Raw genomic sequence first — 18,882 nt, forward strand, 5'->3', positions numbered from 1 at the left:
ATTTTTCATAGTCTGCAATGGATTAATTGGCGGGGGGGAAATGGGAAAAAGCAAAATAAAAACGTCTCTACTTGACACACGATCACTCCTTCCCTCCAAATCCTCCAGCTCCAGCTGGCTTGACGTTGACGGTCTCCTCCAATTTAGGATCAACATTTGCAATAAAAGCGGTTGTGTTACTTACTAGATCCATTTTTCTCTTCAATTGCCATTGTATTGTAATAATATAATAGCAAAGTAGAAGTGATATACAAGTTTCACTTTTGTGACTATGGTGCATTCAAGGACTGCCCAAAAAGGTGCTAAATCTCTCTGGATTTGAAAAATACATTATGAGTGAAGCATAAAGACATGAACATGTAAGAGTTGTGGACTTTTTAAAACATTTCTACACATATGCTGCACATTTGGATTTATTGCAAGCAGTGGATGGCACAGAGTGTAAAGTGGGAGTGTGTCAGCGTTCAAAGCCATGCTGCTCACCCTGAGATTGGAGTAAAGGACAGTGAAGAGGACAGCAGAGAGGACGTCATGGCCATGCTGGTGAAATTGGTGTTTCTTCTTTGTCACCTGGCTGTCTCACTGGCGGTAAGAATGCACCTTTTCAAGGCTTAAATGTGAAAAGACTGACATGAAGAGGGATTATATGACATAATTGGATTATATAGAGAAATGCAATTCACTGTCTTGTTTGTGTAGGTCATATTTTCCACCAAGGGCCATATATGATTGCACTATTTTGCTTGTACTTCTGTATAAGTGACAAGAATAAAGGGCTACATCATCATCATCATAGAAAAAATGAAAGGATACAAGGGTTACTTTGTATTTTGTAAAGCAACACATGAAGTTATGTACAGTATTTGTTATTAAAAGTCGATTTAGGTGGAGAAGTCTATTATTGGAATTATTATCCATATTTGCTGTTGCTTTCTTGAATTTTTTCACATGTTTCAGCTTTCTTCTTTATGTATTCAGTCCACATTGAAAAACAAATTAGATTTTGAGAATAATGTTGTAAATTTACAAGAATAAAGTCGTAAATTATTGAAAAAAAGTTATAAAAATATCACGAGAATAAAGTGGTATATTAACAAGAATAGAGTCGGAAATTGACAAGAAAAAAAAGTAATAATATTACAAGGAATAAAGTTGTAATATACATAAGGAAGTCCGATAATTATCAACCTGATATCAGCATAAAAACGTGATATCCTTGGCCCCCGGGGCTGCACTTTGGACACCGATGGCGTAGGTCATGCATTTTTGGACTCTATCGTTTGGAGCATTCTTGCCTTCACAGTTTGCCTTCTTATCCAGGCTCCTGTGCCGTGTGAGCATAGAGTGGCCAGTCTGGAGGAAGAGATTAAGGTGCTGAGAAACGTGATCGACAACCAGCACGGATACATCCTGGAGCTCCACAGCCACCAGGCTCAGCAGCTGGAGCACATTCCTAACTCACATCTGGGACCCCAAAACCTCTACAGAGGTATCAACTCCTGATTGTTTTCACACTGAATTTGTCAAATGAAAAGTTATGCAAACTTGGATGCAAATACATATGCGACTGAATGTGTGTGTGTAGATTGCTCGGAGGTGTTTGCTGATGGGAATGTGGCCAGCGGTTTGTATGTGATTCGGCCCGACGGTTCCCCCACTGTGCTCAGTGTGTACTGCGACATGAACGATGGGGGAGGATGGACTCTCTTCCAGAGAAGGAAAGATGGCAAAGAAAGCTTTGACAGGTGAAGCCGTACTCATTTCACACATGGAACTGACTAAAAGTCATTACTTGAATTAAGAGATCATATTATTCCCGGGCTGCATGGGAGACAAGTGGTTAGCACGCAGGAAACCTGGATTCAATTCCACCCTTGGCCATCTCTGTGTGGAGTTTGCATGTTCTCCCCGTGCATGCGTGAGTTTTCTCCGGGTACTCCGGTTTCCTCCTCCAATCCAAAAACATGCTAGGTTAATTGACCACTCCAAATTGTCCATAGGTATGAATGTGAGTGTGAATGGTTGTTTGTCTATATGTGCCCTGGGATTGGCTGGCCACCAGTCCAGGGTGGACCCCGCCTCTCGCCCGAAAACAGCTGTGATAGGCTCCAGCACCCTCACGACCCTCATGAAGATAAGTGGTAGAAAATGAATGAATTAATATTATTCCCCTCAATTTTTGGAGCTGAACTGTGTTATGGGTCGCAGTATGGGATAACTTTGGGTGGTCAAAATATAGGAAATACACTTCTAATAGTGTAGAAAGCAACAGAGTTCAATATCGTGCTGTAAATTATGATGATGATGATGCCCACACGGCGTCACAGAGGGTGCTGGAGCCTATCCCAGCTGTCTTTGTGCGAGAGGCGGGGTACACCCTGGACTGGTGGCCAGCCAATCACAGGGCACATATAGACAAACAACCATTCACACTCACATTCATACCTATGGACAATTTGGAGTCACCAAATATTTTGGAAGAAGCCAGAGTACCCGGAGAAAACCCACGCATGCACGAGGAGAACATGTAAATTCCACACAGAGATGAGGGTGGAATTGAACCCCGGTCTCTTAGCTGTGAGACCTGCATGCTAACTACTCATCCGCCGTGCAGCCGTACAGTTCTGACCTTTGAAATGAAAATGAAAAGAGTGAATTTACTCCCATCACAAACTTTAGGTATGCATTTTCAAGCTTCAACCTTTTGAAAACTTTGCCCCCCCCCCAGTTTGAAAACCACTGGGTTAAAGGCTCAAAACATAAGAGTCCCGAAGTCTAAACCTAGTGGTTTTCAAAGTGGATCAGGTCTAATATAGGCTAGGTGCTCATAACAACATCTAAACATCTTCATTGGATTTTCATAAACATATTAATGATTTCACACATAAACAGTTTTTATGAACTTTGGGGTTTTTTTTTAGATGAAGACACGACATGGCAGCAAGATAACACAGACACCACCTTGGTGTTTTGCTATGAGTTACTTCTTAACTTTATTTGTTTTTCTCACCTTTTTTATTAAAATGCCAGCACTTGCAACTTTTGTTGGTTCCATTTTGGCTTATTTTGCAGCCGTGATCAAACGAAAAGCAGAGACTTGAGGTGAGAAACAGTAAGGAATTTCAAGAAGTAACTCATAGCAAAACACCAAGGTTATCATATTTATCATATCATATTACCAAGGTGGTGTCTGTTATCTCGCTGCCATATTGTGTCTTTGGCAACAATCACTACTATAACTATAATTGTAAAACTATAAAAATGTGTTTTGTGTTAACATTCTTGACTTTCTGGAACGGATGAATTGGATTTACTGGAAGTCTTACGGGGAAAATAGATTTGGTTAGCATACATTTCGGTTAGAATTGGACCTCCACTGTAAATAGATGACCTGTTACTGTAAAACACCCAACACTGCTGAGGAGTAATAATGTGTGTGTGTGCAGAGCGTGGGTGGAGTACAAGCATGGATTCGGAGACCTCCACTCTCCTTCAGGAGAGTTCTGGCTGGGCAATGATGCTCTCCACCATCTTTCCTCCCAAGGTATGAATGCGTCCTTCATTTTATTTGAAATGTCACACATTAGATGATAACTCCAAGCTCTTGTAGGAACGTATGACATGCGTATTAACATGGAGGACTTTGAGGGAAAAACCCGCTTTGCAGAATACAAGAACTTTCGTGTGGACAGTGAAAAGGTAGTTCTCATCCTCTGTTTCTATGTACTTTATCTTTAAGCATGACCTTCTTTCCTTTCTCATAACAGTGTGGTTCTTATTTAGACTAACTTTTACTGTCTCTATTTACTATCTGGGCTTACAATCGGTACAAATTATTCTGGTTTATTCATGTGGCTTCTCCATTTCCACTTCTCTATCTATTGCACGTGGGTCTATAGACACATTTGACCAAAATCTAAACATACATATGGTACTCCGGTTTCCTCCCACATTCCAAAAAACATGCTAGCTTAATTGGCCACTCCAAATTGTCCATAGGTATGAATGTGAGTGTGAATGGTTGTTTGTCTATATGTGCCCTGTGATTGGCTGGCCACAAGTCCAGGGTGTACCCCGCCTCTTGCCCCAAGACAGCTGAAAAAATGAAATGAATGAATGAATAAACATATGGTGTCGTCAAATAGAAATCCTCATGTCTTTGAACACTTGGCTTCTGTCATAAAAACAGTCCAGGAAGTTATGTACCAGTTTTTTTCCTGCACTGTGATGCAAGTTGGAGCTTACGTATGTATGATACTAATAACGCTAATATGTTTCAAAGGACCAGTATCAGTTGCATTTAGGGGACTACAGTGGCGATGCAGGGGATGCTCTCGCTGATGTGCACTCCGGCCAGCATCCAGCTGCGGTGAAATTCAGCACATACGACAAGCAGCCTGGTGGAGATGCCAAGTGTGTACGGCACAGCAAGTCCGGCTGGTGGTTCAGCAGGTACAAACAAAAACAATCCTTTTTTTTTGGCGTACAAAACTTCAGTGTACAAAACTAGTCTGTTTGCTCTGTACTGTACAGTTCTGTGGAATGGAACGTCCAAATGTTTTACAGCAAAATGAAAGGATACCAAGCAAGCAAGATGAAGATATGCTAAGAAGTTTCACAAAAATATGCATGTCAGTTTGGTGAAAAAGCATATTATCAGTATGAACAGGGATCTTTCCTTTTTCCCCCTAATTTTTGCATTTTTTCCCAACAATATTTTTGGTAATATTTTGACTTTATTCCCATTTTATTACAGCTTTTCCCCAACTTAATTGTCAAAAAATCACGTTTTGTTTGATTTTTTTTCTCAAAAAAATAAAAAATATATATAATATATATAAATTTTTCTACTTGAACATTCTTTGTAATTTTTGTAATATTGACTTTATTCCCTTAAATTTTACTTTTATATTTATTTTCCCCCAATGGGGATGGATTCACTGCATTTACATTATTTCTTACGGAAAATCATTTTTGTACATTTCAGTTCTCGTTGAAGAACTGAACAAAACTGCCTTCCTTTCCTTATGTTGTACTTTCCTGTGGTCAGGTGTGATTCCGGGAATCTGAACGGCCATTACTACAGAGGTCCGTACCAAGCAATGACTGACGACGGGGTGGTGTGGTACACGTGGCACGGGTGGTGGTACTCCATCAAATCTGTGGTCATGATGGTACGTGCTGCTGACCTTGAACATCCACAGGCCATTTCACAGCCGATCAAAGCAGCACGTGGTATCACTTATCTTGGCCACTGAGTACTTTGCTACCGAGTACTACCATCATGACGGAGAGTATTATGCAGTTATTTTGTTGTAATTGAGCGCCAGCAATAAAAACATGACTACGATGGTGTGATAATATACTGTATTTCAAAAGAAAGAGAACCTGCTGAGGCATCCTGGGTACATTTGAGGTTTCCGAGCATTGCATTGACTTTACAAGGTCAGTTAGTGCCGTACATACGATGTACGACATGATGGGTTTGGATCTGGTCTGTCCAGATTTAACATCCAAGGAGGATTACATTCCACATAGTAAGAGTAAGGTTGGAAGGGGCAAACACAGAAGGTTCCATGAAGTTGAACATGAAGTTCTTTCACTTCAGCCAAGTGATTGAGCTTCGCTCTTTGGGAGGAAAGGAACAGCTTTCAAGCAAGAAGCATAAAGGCAAAACATTCCATGAACACTTCCCTGGCAGTTGGCAGAATCTCAACCAAGTGCTGACGCCGTCACCTTTTCTTGTCAAAAAGTAACAAATATAAGGATGGGTGTTTTATATACAGACCCTGAGGTGTGCCTGTTGTTTTCTTGAGGAAAAAGGAGTTTGTTGATCGTCAGAAGCACAAAAACAAGTCCCACGCTCACAGAACATCCACCATCTCTCTGCTTTCAAAGCAAATGTTTGGTTTTTTCGGAGATCAATACGAGAGGAGGATACGGAGGCCGTTATCTGGGAGATAAGGGCGCAGCTGCGGGGAAGGAGGCAGAGTTCTGTGGCGAGCTGAAGGGGGATGTGGGGGAGAGGCGACGAGGGCTGCCCAGCAGGTCACCGTTGTGCAGCTTCCACAGCAGCTCCTCGTTCTCCATCGACAGGCGCTTGTTGACCTTGGACTCTTTCTGCAGTGTCTGCTGGAGTTTGGCCTGCTCGCTGGAGAGCTGCCTGCACGTGCACGCCCACACACACACACACACACACACACACACACACAGTTAATTTAGTTGATGAATCATTTTCATTATAGCTATGACAGAAATGACTTTGTACAGCAACTAATCCAAATAAATGAGCTTGCAACGTAGCACTGCTATGTAATTTGATGTAAATACATAATCAGTCCATGATGGTACGCAGCACTGTAGGTTGTCTCCTTTAATGATATTTGTCACCGTTTTGTACGGGGCTATTGTTTTATATGATTTCCCACTGGTAGTATACAGTAGAGCCCCGGTTTTTGTGGAGGTCACTTCCAGGACCAATTGGGACTATAGCAGGGGTGGGCAAACTACATTTCGGGGGCCACATGCGGCCCACCAAGGGTTTGAAACCCGGCCTGCCAGTTGCTCTCTAAGTATTTCAACTTTAACATACAAACTGGCAACATGACTTGCAAGTCGGATGTCTTATTTAGACAAAAAAAACTTTTACACATAAAATTAGGCAAATAATTCAAGTAAAATTCTAAGCATAAAATAGTGTGTGTGTATTAAATATACGTTATGGCCCCCCGGACAATTTTGTTAACTCAATGCAGCCCACGAGTCAAAATATTTGCCCACCCCAGGACTATAGTCTCACTGAGTAATTGATGTGCATATAAAAAAGGCTATTTTTGACACATGACCATGCTTCAACTGTGGTGCGTTCAAAGTGGGAGATCTCAACGTTTGACAAAAAAACATTATCATTGCAGCATAAAGACATAAACATGTAAAAATGCCACCTGCTGCTTTGGTGAGCACAAAACAGTCTGCAAAGGTCTTTCAAGATGTGTTTTCCAAGAGAGGCTAACATTTCAAAAGTCAAACACACACACACGCACGCACGCAAAGACTGTTTACGCACTTTGAGAGAGCAGCATGTTTGTCCATCCTGGCTTTGTAGTCCTCGTTCTCCTGTTGAACTTTATTCAGACACTCCTCAAGTTTGACGTTTGTTTCCGCCTGTGTGAGCAAGAGGCCGGTAGAAAAGGTGATTCAAACAGCACGAAAAGTGAAACTAATAGCCGCTGAGGATGCTACCCACCAGTTTGTCCATCTCCATTAACTTCTTCTCCTTCTGGTGCAGTTGATTATTCTTCATCTCCAACACAACCTTCAGACTTTCCAGCTCCTGCTCCAGGTACACCGTGCGGGAGTCCCTCTGAACACATGTTCATATATGTTTGAGCACTTTTCCTTAGATATTGCACAAAACACCCCCTGCCGTGCATAAGTACACATATTAATATGGCAGATCCATAGCATTTTAAGTTGGTATAAACCAGGGCTGTTCACACTTTTTCAGTCTGCGAGCTTCTTTTGAAATAACCTAGTCCCAAAGATCGACTTACACTCTATACTATAAAACACACACACACACACACACATATACGTATATATAAATAAAATACAACTGTAAGCTTTGAAACTACTATACTAAATACTCATGATGAGTATTTCACATTCACAGTTTCTCAGGTGATCAAATTAGTTGATATCGCCAACTGTTTAAATATTTTCCCTATTTTTTCCCTTTTTCACCTGAGCAAAGCATTTCATCGGAGGACAAACAGCATAGAAAATGACTGCATGGTGCTGACATTCTGCCTCTGTCCACCTGAGGGAGCCAGAGGAGCACAGAGACCAGAGGAGGCTGACGTCATTGCAGTGCCCTGGCACGCACCATTGAAATGCTATGCTTGGACTAAATGTATTATGGGAAAATGTTAAAACCGATTTTCTTTGCATTTTCAACTCATATTGGTACTGATATATTTCCTACCTACCTAGCGATCAAGTCTGGTGCTTGTGTGTCTCACCGAACATCACAGTACCCAGTGTAGAATAGTAATGGTCATGGTTTTATTTCATTTGAAAATGCATCAGATTACAATTGAGTGCATCCCATAATCAGTTCCCAGTTCCACATGTCCAAAGGAGTAGGAAGAAGCAAAGCTTATTAAATCCTACCCCTCCATCTGGTACTTTTGTTCACTTCCTGCTTTCCTAATATAGTTTTTTTTCCACGTACTGAAGTACGAATGCTACATTCACAATTTGAATGCATCTTCTTCTTAATGTCTTACGTTTGTATTTCAGTCCATTTAGCCATTTTTATGCTTGAGAAAGCTTCATTTAGGCAAAAACACCTAGCATTTGCTTTAGTATGCGTATGTTTTGACTAATAATAGGTTCTATTCAATCACAAAACAACATGGTTTATGAATTCATGTATATTTGAAAAACCATAACAGAGTGAAGCTGTGAAATTTGAAGCGCGATGGCTTAAGTGAAGATGTGTGTTACAGGTGGAAGAGTCATTACCAGATTGTTGTCTGTGAGTATCCGCCGCCTCCTCTCCTCCTCTGCTATCAGCTTCTCATTCAGGGCCTCCTTCTCTGCTAACAGCATTGATATTTGGTCCTGGCAGGAGAGACAAGTCCAGCATTTACAATTCACACACACACAGAAATCATCCTCAAAAACTATTTGTTCTTATCCTATGCAACAACCAATCATGAAGTTGAAAGCTAAAAAGATGTTAGCAAAGTAAGCCAATCTGTTCTCTCATGGGTTTCCAAGAGTGACTTATGGGTAAAAACAGATATTCACACTCATATGCTGAGCAAACATGTATATATTTAGCTTGCAGGTGATGCTCGATAATTGCATGATTATTTTTGTGAAACCGTCTTACTGAAAGAGTGGTTTCTGTCTCCTTTAGCGTTTTTTCCAGGTTCTCCAGATTGGTTTTCTCTATTTTCTTTAACTCTGAAAAAGCACAGAGAAACACAATATCACAGCAAACATACAAAATGTACTATTTACTGTAAAATACTGTAAACATGTACTGTATACACTTCCCTCACCAAGTCTTAGTACAGTGAAGCCAGTACCTTTATTTTCTTCTCAACATCAACAACATATGAAAACATAAATATTCCGTGCTTATACATATTTTTGCCTAAATGAAGCATTTTCAAGCATTAAAATTGATAAATTAAGTAAAATACAAATATAAGGCATTCAGAAGAAGCATTGAAAGATGTGATGATATGTACTATTCTACTCCGGTCACTAGGTGTCAGTAATATTACTGTAAGGTTGGCTGAGATACACAAGCACCAGATCACCGGAACAGGTTTCTATTGCAGACTTGATCTCACAATAGGCACAATAATCCCTAACACGGGCTACTGTTGTGGCTTTAACCCACGCTAAGCTAAAACTCAACCTCACTTCCTGTCTGCTCGCCACTCAATTGCCCTAGGTTATAGCGACACACATCAGCACTAGTCTTATTTTCTCTTTTTATGTCTACTGCATTGAGTAATAGGAGTGTAAAGGTGACTTTAGGGGTGTTATTTCACATCTAAGGGCTTTAACAATGTTGAGAAAAACATATTTGGAAGGCCATAAATATGTTTTTTATGCTTTAACTATAAAAATAAAAACCCACCCACCTTTTATTCTGAATTTCTAGGGGGAGCTCGCCAGTTATTTGCAAGCTGAGATGCATCGTTATAGTATGAATTACCGATTTCCGATGCGATATGACTAGCCGCAGTAAATTGATGACTTGAAACTTCTGTTATGAATTAGCCCTAAGAGGACATGTCATTTCCTGTTGCCACTGGGTGGCCCTGGGACCAATTCAGGAAGCGACATATGCGTAGCTTCAGGGTGTCATCTTCTTCAAGCAGTCTTCATACCTTGCAGAGACGTCTCATGCTGTTGTTTGAGAGACTCCATCATGTGGCTATGACTCGCTTCCTGGTTTTTCCTCTCAGCTTCCTGTTTGCCCTGCAGCTCCTCCACCTGCAGGTGGAAATGCAGTCTCCATCAGCTGGTCTGGTGTGTGTTTGTGTGCGTGTGTCCTATGCAGGTTGAGTGTCCTTACTGTCCCGCAGTGTCATTGGTTTGTTTTACGTAGCATTCTAAAGAGAGCTATATTATTATTATTATTATTATTATTATTGTTATTATTATTATTATTTCTGTGACCATACTCGAAAGTCAGTGTGCAGCTGTCACACACTGCTCTCACAAGAGGTGATAACTGGTCCAAGGGGCTGGCGTGTGTTCTCTCACCTGTTGCTCCATCAACATGCGACATTTGTCAGCCTCTGCTTGGTACGTTTTATGGACCTTGTCCCACTCCGTTTGGTAAAAATTCCTCAATCTGACACAGAAGAAACGAGAAAGAATAAGAATCTTTTTCACGTTTGCCTTGACATGCATGGGAGTGGTTGCTGGCACGACACCTGTCCTCCAGTTGCACCAGCTCCTCCTTGTGCTGCTCCTCAAGCCTTTTCAAGGCCTCCTCCAAATGGACGCGCACCTCCTGCTTCTCCGTGTGCAAACGCTCACAGCACTGAGACGATGCCACTGCAAGAAGACAAAACCTTTGGGTTATTTGCTATTTTTTCCAAGGTTATCATTTTTCATACAGAAAATGTCAAAGCCAGTGCCTTGCAAGTCCTCAGGAGGACAAAGAGCCTTTAAAAAAAACAGTGTGGTTCCGTCAAAAGACTGAACATTTAACACTCCTGCATATGTCCACCATTTTTAGTGGCTACAGCTTAGCATTTGGACGCTAAACATACGCTTACACCTTAGTGGATAAGACTTTCTTATAGCGTCATTCTTTTGTTCACAAAAGGTCCGACTCTAACCGAAACACACTAACCAAATCCATTTTTGCCCCCTTAAGAAATAATGGAAATACAGCCGTTCCAAAAAGTACTCTGACCACGTTTTGTGGAGTTATTTGCACAAATGCCAAAAATGATCTTAAAGTATCCTTTAAAAACTTCCAGGATCCGGACAGTGACCTGGATCGCCCCCAAAGTTTAACTGGTTCTTCTATATCCTATTTTGGACAATTCCTGACAATTTAATCCAAATCCATTCAGAACTTTTCATGTTATTTTGAACACAAACAAACAGATAAATGAAAATCAATTAAAAATTAAATTGAACAAAGTTTCAAATTACGTTCTAAAGGCCCAAAATGGATATAATGATTCCCGCGACAAGCGTATGCACTGTAAAAGTTTGACAGGAACTGTACATGGTTGTCTTAGAAATAAGATGCAAGTGGAAGAGGAAGAAGAGCAGGAAAACAGTCTGAAGGTTTTCTCTATGAGTCGACCACATTCCAACTGAATGACTCTTATGGCGGACAAGTGATCCAGCCCTACCATGATGTTTGTTGTCAGTTAAGATTCATGAAGCACGACTCATTCCTGTCGTGACTGATTCAGCTCTCACGGGCGCATACCTGGCCATCTCATTTTTGAAGTTTAAAGTAGTGATTATGTCTGTTTTGCGCACGCACAGATTATGCAAAATTGACGCATCATTCACCAACACTTGTTATCATTAGTTTGCATATCCTGGCACGATTGGTCATTTCTTATTTCTTAAGAACAATCTTTCACACAAAGGTAGTTTTGGCCTGATAAGATTAAAGGAGTAGTAAAGGCAACAGTGTGTGTAATAAACATTAGCGAGTGTCAAAAAAACTACAGTATGGTCATCTGGGTAGTTTCTGTTGTCCTAGTTTGACATATGATCATGATATATGATCATATATAACAGTGAAATGCAGCTGTTTGTGTTCACCCACACGCAGTAGCCATGATTGTGATCAAAATAATGTAGTACAACTGTAGTAACAACTGGCTGCAGCTGGGACATTCTGTGTTTCTCTTTGAATGGAGCTCACAGTGTGTGTGTGTGTGTGTGTGTGTGTGTGTGTGTGTGTGTGTGCGTGCGTCTGAGCAGCTGTCGGAGTGGCGATGGAAACAAAAAGGCAAGAACAGCTGAAGAAAGCATATACTTGAGCTCTTGCTTCATCGCACAAGTCGGGTAAAGGATATGAATTAGCATTGTTGTAGCTGGTGGTTGCCATAACAACCCTTGAAGTCGCAGCAGGTACAGTGAAGAAAATAAGTATTTGAACACCCTGCTATTTTGCTATTTCTCCCACTTAGAAATCATGGAGGGGTCTGAAATTTTCATCGTAGGTGCATGTCCACTGTGAGAGAGATAAACTAAAAAGAAAAATCCAGAAATCACAATGCATGATTTTTTAACAATTTATTTGTGTGATACAGCTGCAAATAAGTATTTGAACACCTGTGTATCATCTAGAATTCTGACCCTGAAAGACCTGTTAGTCTGCCCATTAGAAGTCCACCTGCACTCCATGTATCATCCTGAATCAGATGCACCTGTTTGAGGTCGTTAGCTGCATAAAGACACCTGTCCACCCCATACAATCAGTAAGACTTTAACTTGTAACATGGCGAAGACCAAAGAGCTGTCCAAAGACACCAGAGACAAAATTGTACACCTCCACAAGGCTGGAAAGGGCTACGGAGCAATTACCAAGCAGCTTGGTGAAAAAAGGTCCACTGTTGGAGCTATCATTAGAAAATGGAAGAAGCTAAACATGACGGTCAATCTCAATCGGAGTGGAGCCCCATGCAAGATATCACCTCGTGGGGTCTCAATGATTCTAAGAAAGGTGAGGAATCAGCCCAGAACTACACGACAGGACTTGGTCAATGACCTGAAAAGAGCTGGGACCACCGTTTCCAAGGTTACTGTAGGTAATACACTAAGACGTCATGATGTGAAATCATGCATGGCACGAAAGGTTCCCCTGCTTAAACCAGCACATGTCAAGGCCCGTCTTAAGTTTGCATATGACCATTTGGATGATACAGAGGAGTCATGGGAGAAAGTTTTATGGTCAGATGAGACCAAAATAGAACTTTTTGGTCATAATTCCAATAAGCGTGTTTGGAGGAAGAAGAATGAAGAGTACAATCCGAAGAACACCATCCCTACTGTGAAGCATGGGGGTGGTAGCATCATGCTTTGGGGGTGTTTTTCTGCACATGGGACAGGACGAGTGCACTGCATTAAAGAGAGGATGACTGGGGCCGTGTATTGTGAGATTTTGGGGAACAACCTCCTTCCCTCTGTCAGAGCATTGAAGATGGGTCGTGGCTGGGTCTTCCAACACGACAACGACCCGAAGCACACAGCCAGGAAAACCAAGGAGTGGCTCCGTAAGAAGCATATCAAGGTTCTAGCATGGCCCAGCCAGTCTCCAGACCTGAACCCAATCGAAAATCTTTGGAGGGAGCTCAAACTCCGTGTTTCTCAGCGACAGCCCAGAAACCTGACTGATCTAGAGAAGATCTGTGTGGAGGAGTGGGCCAAGATCCCTCCTGCAGTGTGTGCAAACCTGGTGAAAAACTACAGGAAACGTTTGACCTCTGTAATAGCAAACAAAGGCTACTGTACCAAATATTAACATTCATTTTCTCAGGTGTTCAAATACTTATTTGCAGCTGTATCACACAAATAAATTGTTAAAAAATCATGCATTGTGATTTCTGGATTTTTCTTTTTAGTTTATCTCTCTCACAGTGGACATGCACCTACGATGAAAATTTCAGACCCCTCCATGATTTCTAAGTGGGAGAAATAGCAAAATAGCAGGGTGTTCAAATACTTATTTTCTTCACTGTATATGACAAACTGTATAAGTCACAGGAAAACTATTAAACCACTGAATGGGACAGAACAGGTTGTTCCTGTTAAGACCGACTGAAGGAATATAAAGCTTTTACTGACAGTGGCTGTGTGTGTGTGTGTGTGTGTGTGTGTCATCAACGGTCTATACACTGCAAACATTCCTCAGCTCCGTGTGTACAGAGATGAGTCAAAGGTCAAACGTGCAGTAAAAAAAAAGATGATAGTCAGTGAATGTAGGGAAAGTGTGTTTGCTCAGCTTCCTCACACACACGATACACCTTGGGACTGCATAAGGTACACTGCTGTTTATATTACTGCATTAGCGTAGTACGAACATGCGTATGTTATATTGACAGACAGTAGCCACGTTTACATGAGGAAATGTTTGTATTTCCGAATGACTTTTCCAAAAACAATAGTATACATGGAAAGGAATATTCCAATCTCTGGTCTACATGCGCCGCTACAATCAAACTGAATAATCAATGGGGCATGCGCAGTAAAACGTAAACATTAATATCACGTGCTACCGGCTTCCCCAATTTTTTCTTTCACCGATTGGAATAACTCCATATTGCGAGTTTTCGTCTGTCCAGTCTTGAAATTGTGTTCAGTTCATTCAAAGTTTGGATCAAAAACAAACTTTCCGCAGCAGTCCAGTGTTCACCTCCATTTTGAAAGCACTGCAGTACCACCCACCATTGTCTATGCTTTCTATGCTCCTCCAATGAAATGGTTCTTAAACAAACTCAATTATGGGAAAACAAATCCAACATTTTAAACTTCTATTGGCACAGGTATAATGTTTGTGTTAAGGTGCTGTGTGATGAGTTTGTTTGTAAGATGACACTGTGAGTCAAACTGTTATATTGAGTAATAATCACCGGGTTGACAAGGTTGTCGTGAGATTTTCTCGTAGCTCCTGATTGGCTCCTGTCAAATAAAGAGCCGACTGGTCCTCACAGACTTGTGCGGCTTATATATATGTACACATCCTCTAAATTTAGTGGATGCGGTTTATACACCGGCATTTACAGTATTAATACAACATTTTCCTCACTTTTGGTACCCCTTTAGGGGAGTGACCCAAATGGCAGTGATTTGGTAGAATGGCCCACGTGTTTGTAGATACTATTTGATACATAATATAAACAAATCACATGTAGATATGTATGAAAATAATTCTCTTACCTAGCTCGTCTCTGAGGTTTGCCACTTCTGTTGACAAATCCTTCTTCTGCTTTAAAGTCTCCTCACGCTGCAATGAAGGAACACACTTAAGCATTAGAAATTGTGAACACCATACCCTACGTTTGAAAATGACCCACTGCCACAACATTAGGTACAGCTGTATAATCCAAATGTAAATACTTTCTTGCTTGGTGTTGGTGGGTACTGAGAGATACGGATGTATCCGTTGGGTCGCCGTGCAGCCCAAACAACAACATGAAATCCTAAAATATCCTCCAACAAACACATATTCAACGTGAAGTCCAAGACATGGGGCCACCTGAACTCAAACGTTTACGCATGCACGCATTAGACATGCTCATGCATGCTCATTTGATGAACACATTAAGTGTGCATTCTGCTGCAGAAGTCCCGATGTGCTCTCTTCCGCCAACACGAGCCACAAATAACAGCAGTGCCTTACAATGAACAGTGCATTTATAGTATACACACACACACACACACACACACACACACAGCCATAAAATCCATCTGCTGTCTGAGAGGTCAGTTAAGTGAAGGAGCAGACTAGGGTGAGAGAAAATACGTGGGGGGAAAAATAAAAAATGGACATGGCAAGCAGTAGCTTTGGAAAAGCCAACTGTAAACTTTGTTACTTTTATGTCAAAACAGCACATGTTGAAGCAGAGAGCGATAGTAAAAGAAAATGTCATAAAACAATGCGATAAGGAGAGTGCTGACATGGCTTTAGTATCCTCGCGCTGACATTAATGATTAATGTTACTTTTAAAAACAAACCACAGTGGAATCTTCTTAGGTGTTCAAAGTGTGTCCCTGGGCCCTGGGGCACATTCTAAAAATACGACTACACACACAGATGTTAAAAAGAGCAAAAAGTGGCGTCTTTAATGTACAGTACATAAATATAGATAGCGTCTTTGCATTTTTATATGGTTGATGTTTCAGTATGACAAAAGCTGCTTCAAGTGATAATTCCTTCTCAATTGTAGGCACTTGAGTGCTAGCAGCAGCGAAAAATGCTTAAAAGATATTTTCAGCAGAAAACACAAACCTTGCGTTTCTTGTGATGGGATTTGCTGGCCGTGGAGCCCATGATGCTCTCATCACACACACACACACACACACACACAAACTCAAAGCATCTTTTTTTGTTTCCTCAGTCCATTGTGTCCTCCCCCTCGTCTTCTCACCAGCATGTCCTTAAAGGTAGCATCTTTCTATGTCCTCTGCTAGCATGACATGTGTCCATGCATGTGAGTGACTGCATTCCTCCAGCTCTCTACCTGTTCACCACAGATCTCCTTGTCCTCCCTCCTCCCCTCCATCTGTCCCGCCCCCTCCTGTCTGGAATACTGTATCATAGGAATTCAAGTTATTTCTACTCCCCCTTTGTCGCGCTCTCCCTCTGTCTTAACTCCCTATTCTTTCACATCTTTGCGTAGAAGTTATTTACATCAGCAATTATTTACATCAGCAATCTGTAATCTCGTCCCAGTTACATTTGACAACCTTTGGGGTTCGGTTTCTCCACTTTTGTGTGCTACTAAACTTGTGTAATATTTATTTACAAATTGAATATTTTCATAGTTAGAGCATAGAAAACCTGATATAATGTGTTTTTTTTACATCATTAGAGCCTTCTCGACAAGAAGTAACACCCCTATAGCAATCTTTACAGTCACATTACTCAATGAAAAACACAAGACATAATGTAGAATTATTATATTGTATGGTAAAATTGTGTTTATAGGTATGTAACAACCGGTAGGGTAAAATGCGGTGATTTAAATGTCAGTAAGTTCTGTGTCATTTATGGCTGCAAATACGTGAAAGACAAGGCAAACAAGCCCGTTGAGACAAAGAAGCTGGATTTAAATACCAATGGGAAGGTGGGGGGGGGGCAGTCCCCCAATGTTTCAAGCCTCTTGACAACAGGGAGAAGCTACACCCCTACCCTCAAGGGAAGGTGGTGGCAGCCGATATTAGCCAGCTGTTTTTCCAGTGCAAAAGGCAGATTAGGAAATCCTGGAATTCATTGAAGGTTTATCTCACACTGACGATCAGCAGCAGCTACATTCCTCCACTGCACTCACCACGCGTCCCGCCCAATGTACCTTTTAGGAATAAAACGCATCCCTGCAGAGTCAATATTCAGATTTCACTTTTTTTCTTCAAAATAGGCTGTTTTTTTAAAGTCGCACAAGGCCAAAAATGCATCATTAGGTAGAAAAAAACATCCATAAGTCGCACTGGAGTATAAGTCGCATTTTTTGTGGGTAATTTATTTTCCAAACTACTTGACCAAAACAGACATTACGTCATCTTGGAAGGCAAGTTCTAACATGAATAAAAGAATAGAGAACAGGCTGAATAGGTGTAAGATATGCTAACACAATGCTTATTCAGCTACACAAAAAATAAACACAAAAGGGGTCCAGTGTTTAAGGAACATAAACACCGCGAGCCACTACTTGCCAATCACATAATCTTTGGCGCCAACTGGCAACAACTGACGCCGGCCCAGTGGGCTCCTAGCATCATTGGCGCAACTTGGCTCACGCCATTACATTCCAGCGGATTCCAATCGGTGGCTTGTTTGTGACATTTGGTTCTTCTTGGTTTTTGCCGCCGTTACAGGCCACCATAAACCAGTTGGTAGGCAGTTTGAGCCACTGCACGCCACTAGGCACCTTATTGGCGACACTAGGCGCCACAGCAAACTCCATTGGCGCAAACTGGCACCAACTAGTGTCGGCCCAGTGGACTCTTAGCAGTACTGTATGCTAACCATAGAATGTATGCAGTCAGATGTCTGCAGATTTGGGCGGACATTTTCAATGTGAACAGAAACACTAACCGAGATTCCACTGTACTTCATGTATGGTTTGGTCAGAGAATTCCGCCATTTTGAATTGAAGTTCAAAGGAACTAACAAGCTGCTCAGTGGCTTCATGCGTTAATGGGTGTGATCTCAGAATAAAACGAGCCATTAAGTCACTCTCACTTCATGAACACACCTTGAAACGCCCCGAATGGCAACACGGCTGCTGTTGAGTTAATGATAGGATGCTTTGTTCCAACATGGTGAACAGGAACGATGGAATGCAAAGATGAAATCAGCTTCGACGTAACAACTTGTGCAAATATCAACCAGTAACGCGTGTTGTTATCTACTGGACAACAAACACTACTTTTTACTGGCTTGGCGAGGTCGCTTCCGCAGACCAGAGTATGTACTGTATCTACCATAAATAAAACATGCAGAGGCTGCACGGTAGACAAGTGGTTAGTGCACTAGGAGACCTGAGTTCAATTGCACCCTCGGCCATCTCTGTGTGGAGTTTGTATGTTCTCTCCATGCATACGTGGGTTTTCTCCGGGTACTCCAGTTTCCCGCCTCCTGCCCGAAGACAACTGGGATAGGCTCCAGCACGCCAGCAACCCTCATAGAAATTGAATGAATGTAACGTTGCCTCTTGACTATATTGGTGGACTATTTTCTACCAAGGGGCTGCGCGGCGGATGAGTGGTTAGTGTGCAGACCTCACAGCTAGGAGACCCGAGTTCAATTCCACCCTCGGCCATCTCTTTTGGAGTTTGCATGTTCTCCCCGTGCAAGCGTGGTTTTTCTCCGGGTACTCCTTGGTTAATGCTTGGTACATGCTAGGTTAATTGGCCACAGGTATGAGTGTGAATGGTTGTTTGTCTATATGTGCCCTGGGATTGGCTGGCCACCAGTCCAATCACAGGTCCCCGCCTCTCGCCCGAAGACAGCTGGGATAGGCTCCAGCATCCCCTGCGACCCTCGTGAGTATAAGCAGTAGAGAATGAATGAATGAATGAATTTTCAACCAATAAACAGCCTAATTATGGAGATTATAAGAATAAAACATCATTTTTCAGAAATTAAGT

At 41.6% G+C, this 18,882-nt stretch overlaps 2 protein-coding genes across 5 annotated transcripts in view; one reads left to right on the forward strand and one right to left on the reverse strand.

The window, feature by feature from the left end:
* Positions 1–438: 438 nt before the first annotated feature.
* LOC131128616 (fibrinogen-like protein 1) lies at positions 439–5,350 on the forward strand. The gene is made up of 7 exons (XM_058071631.2): positions 439–588; positions 1,321–1,489; positions 1,586–1,745; positions 3,447–3,544; positions 3,611–3,699; positions 4,283–4,452; positions 5,051–5,350. Exons 1-7 carry the CDS (start codon positions 532–534, stop codon positions 5,256–5,258), a joined length of 951 nt encoding a protein of 316 aa, XP_057927614.2. The 5' UTR covers positions 439–531; the 3' UTR covers positions 5,259–5,350.
* LOC131128599 (uncharacterized) overlaps positions 5,351–18,882 on the reverse strand; it is a 37,031-nt gene continuing 23,499 nt past the window's right edge. For all 4 annotated transcript variants that reach the window (XM_058071617.2, XM_058071589.2, XM_078793115.1 and 1 more), the window contains exons 10-18: positions 14,950–15,016; positions 10,467–10,590; positions 10,294–10,384; positions 9,915–10,020; positions 8,900–8,973; positions 8,527–8,625; positions 7,247–7,363; positions 7,067–7,164; positions 5,351–6,163 (exon numbers count right to left, since the gene is read on the reverse strand). In XM_058071617.2, coding sequence (XP_057927600.2) covers positions 5,950–6,163; positions 7,067–7,164; positions 7,247–7,363; positions 8,527–8,625; positions 8,900–8,973; positions 9,915–10,020; positions 10,294–10,384; positions 10,467–10,590; positions 14,950–15,016 — 990 coding nt within the window. In that variant the 3' untranslated portion in view covers positions 5,351–5,949. The remainder of the gene's footprint in view (positions 6,164–7,066; positions 7,165–7,246; positions 7,364–8,526; positions 8,626–8,899; positions 8,974–9,914; positions 10,021–10,293; positions 10,385–10,466; positions 10,591–14,949; positions 15,017–18,882) is intronic.

Source organism: Doryrhamphus excisus, linkage group LG9, assembly GCF_037039965.1.
Source record: "Doryrhamphus excisus strain RoL-2023G ecotype Guam linkage group LG9, RoL_Dexc_Guam_v1.1, whole genome shotgun sequence".
Taxonomy (NCBI): domain Eukaryota; kingdom Metazoa; phylum Chordata; class Actinopteri; order Syngnathiformes; family Syngnathidae; genus Doryrhamphus; species Doryrhamphus excisus.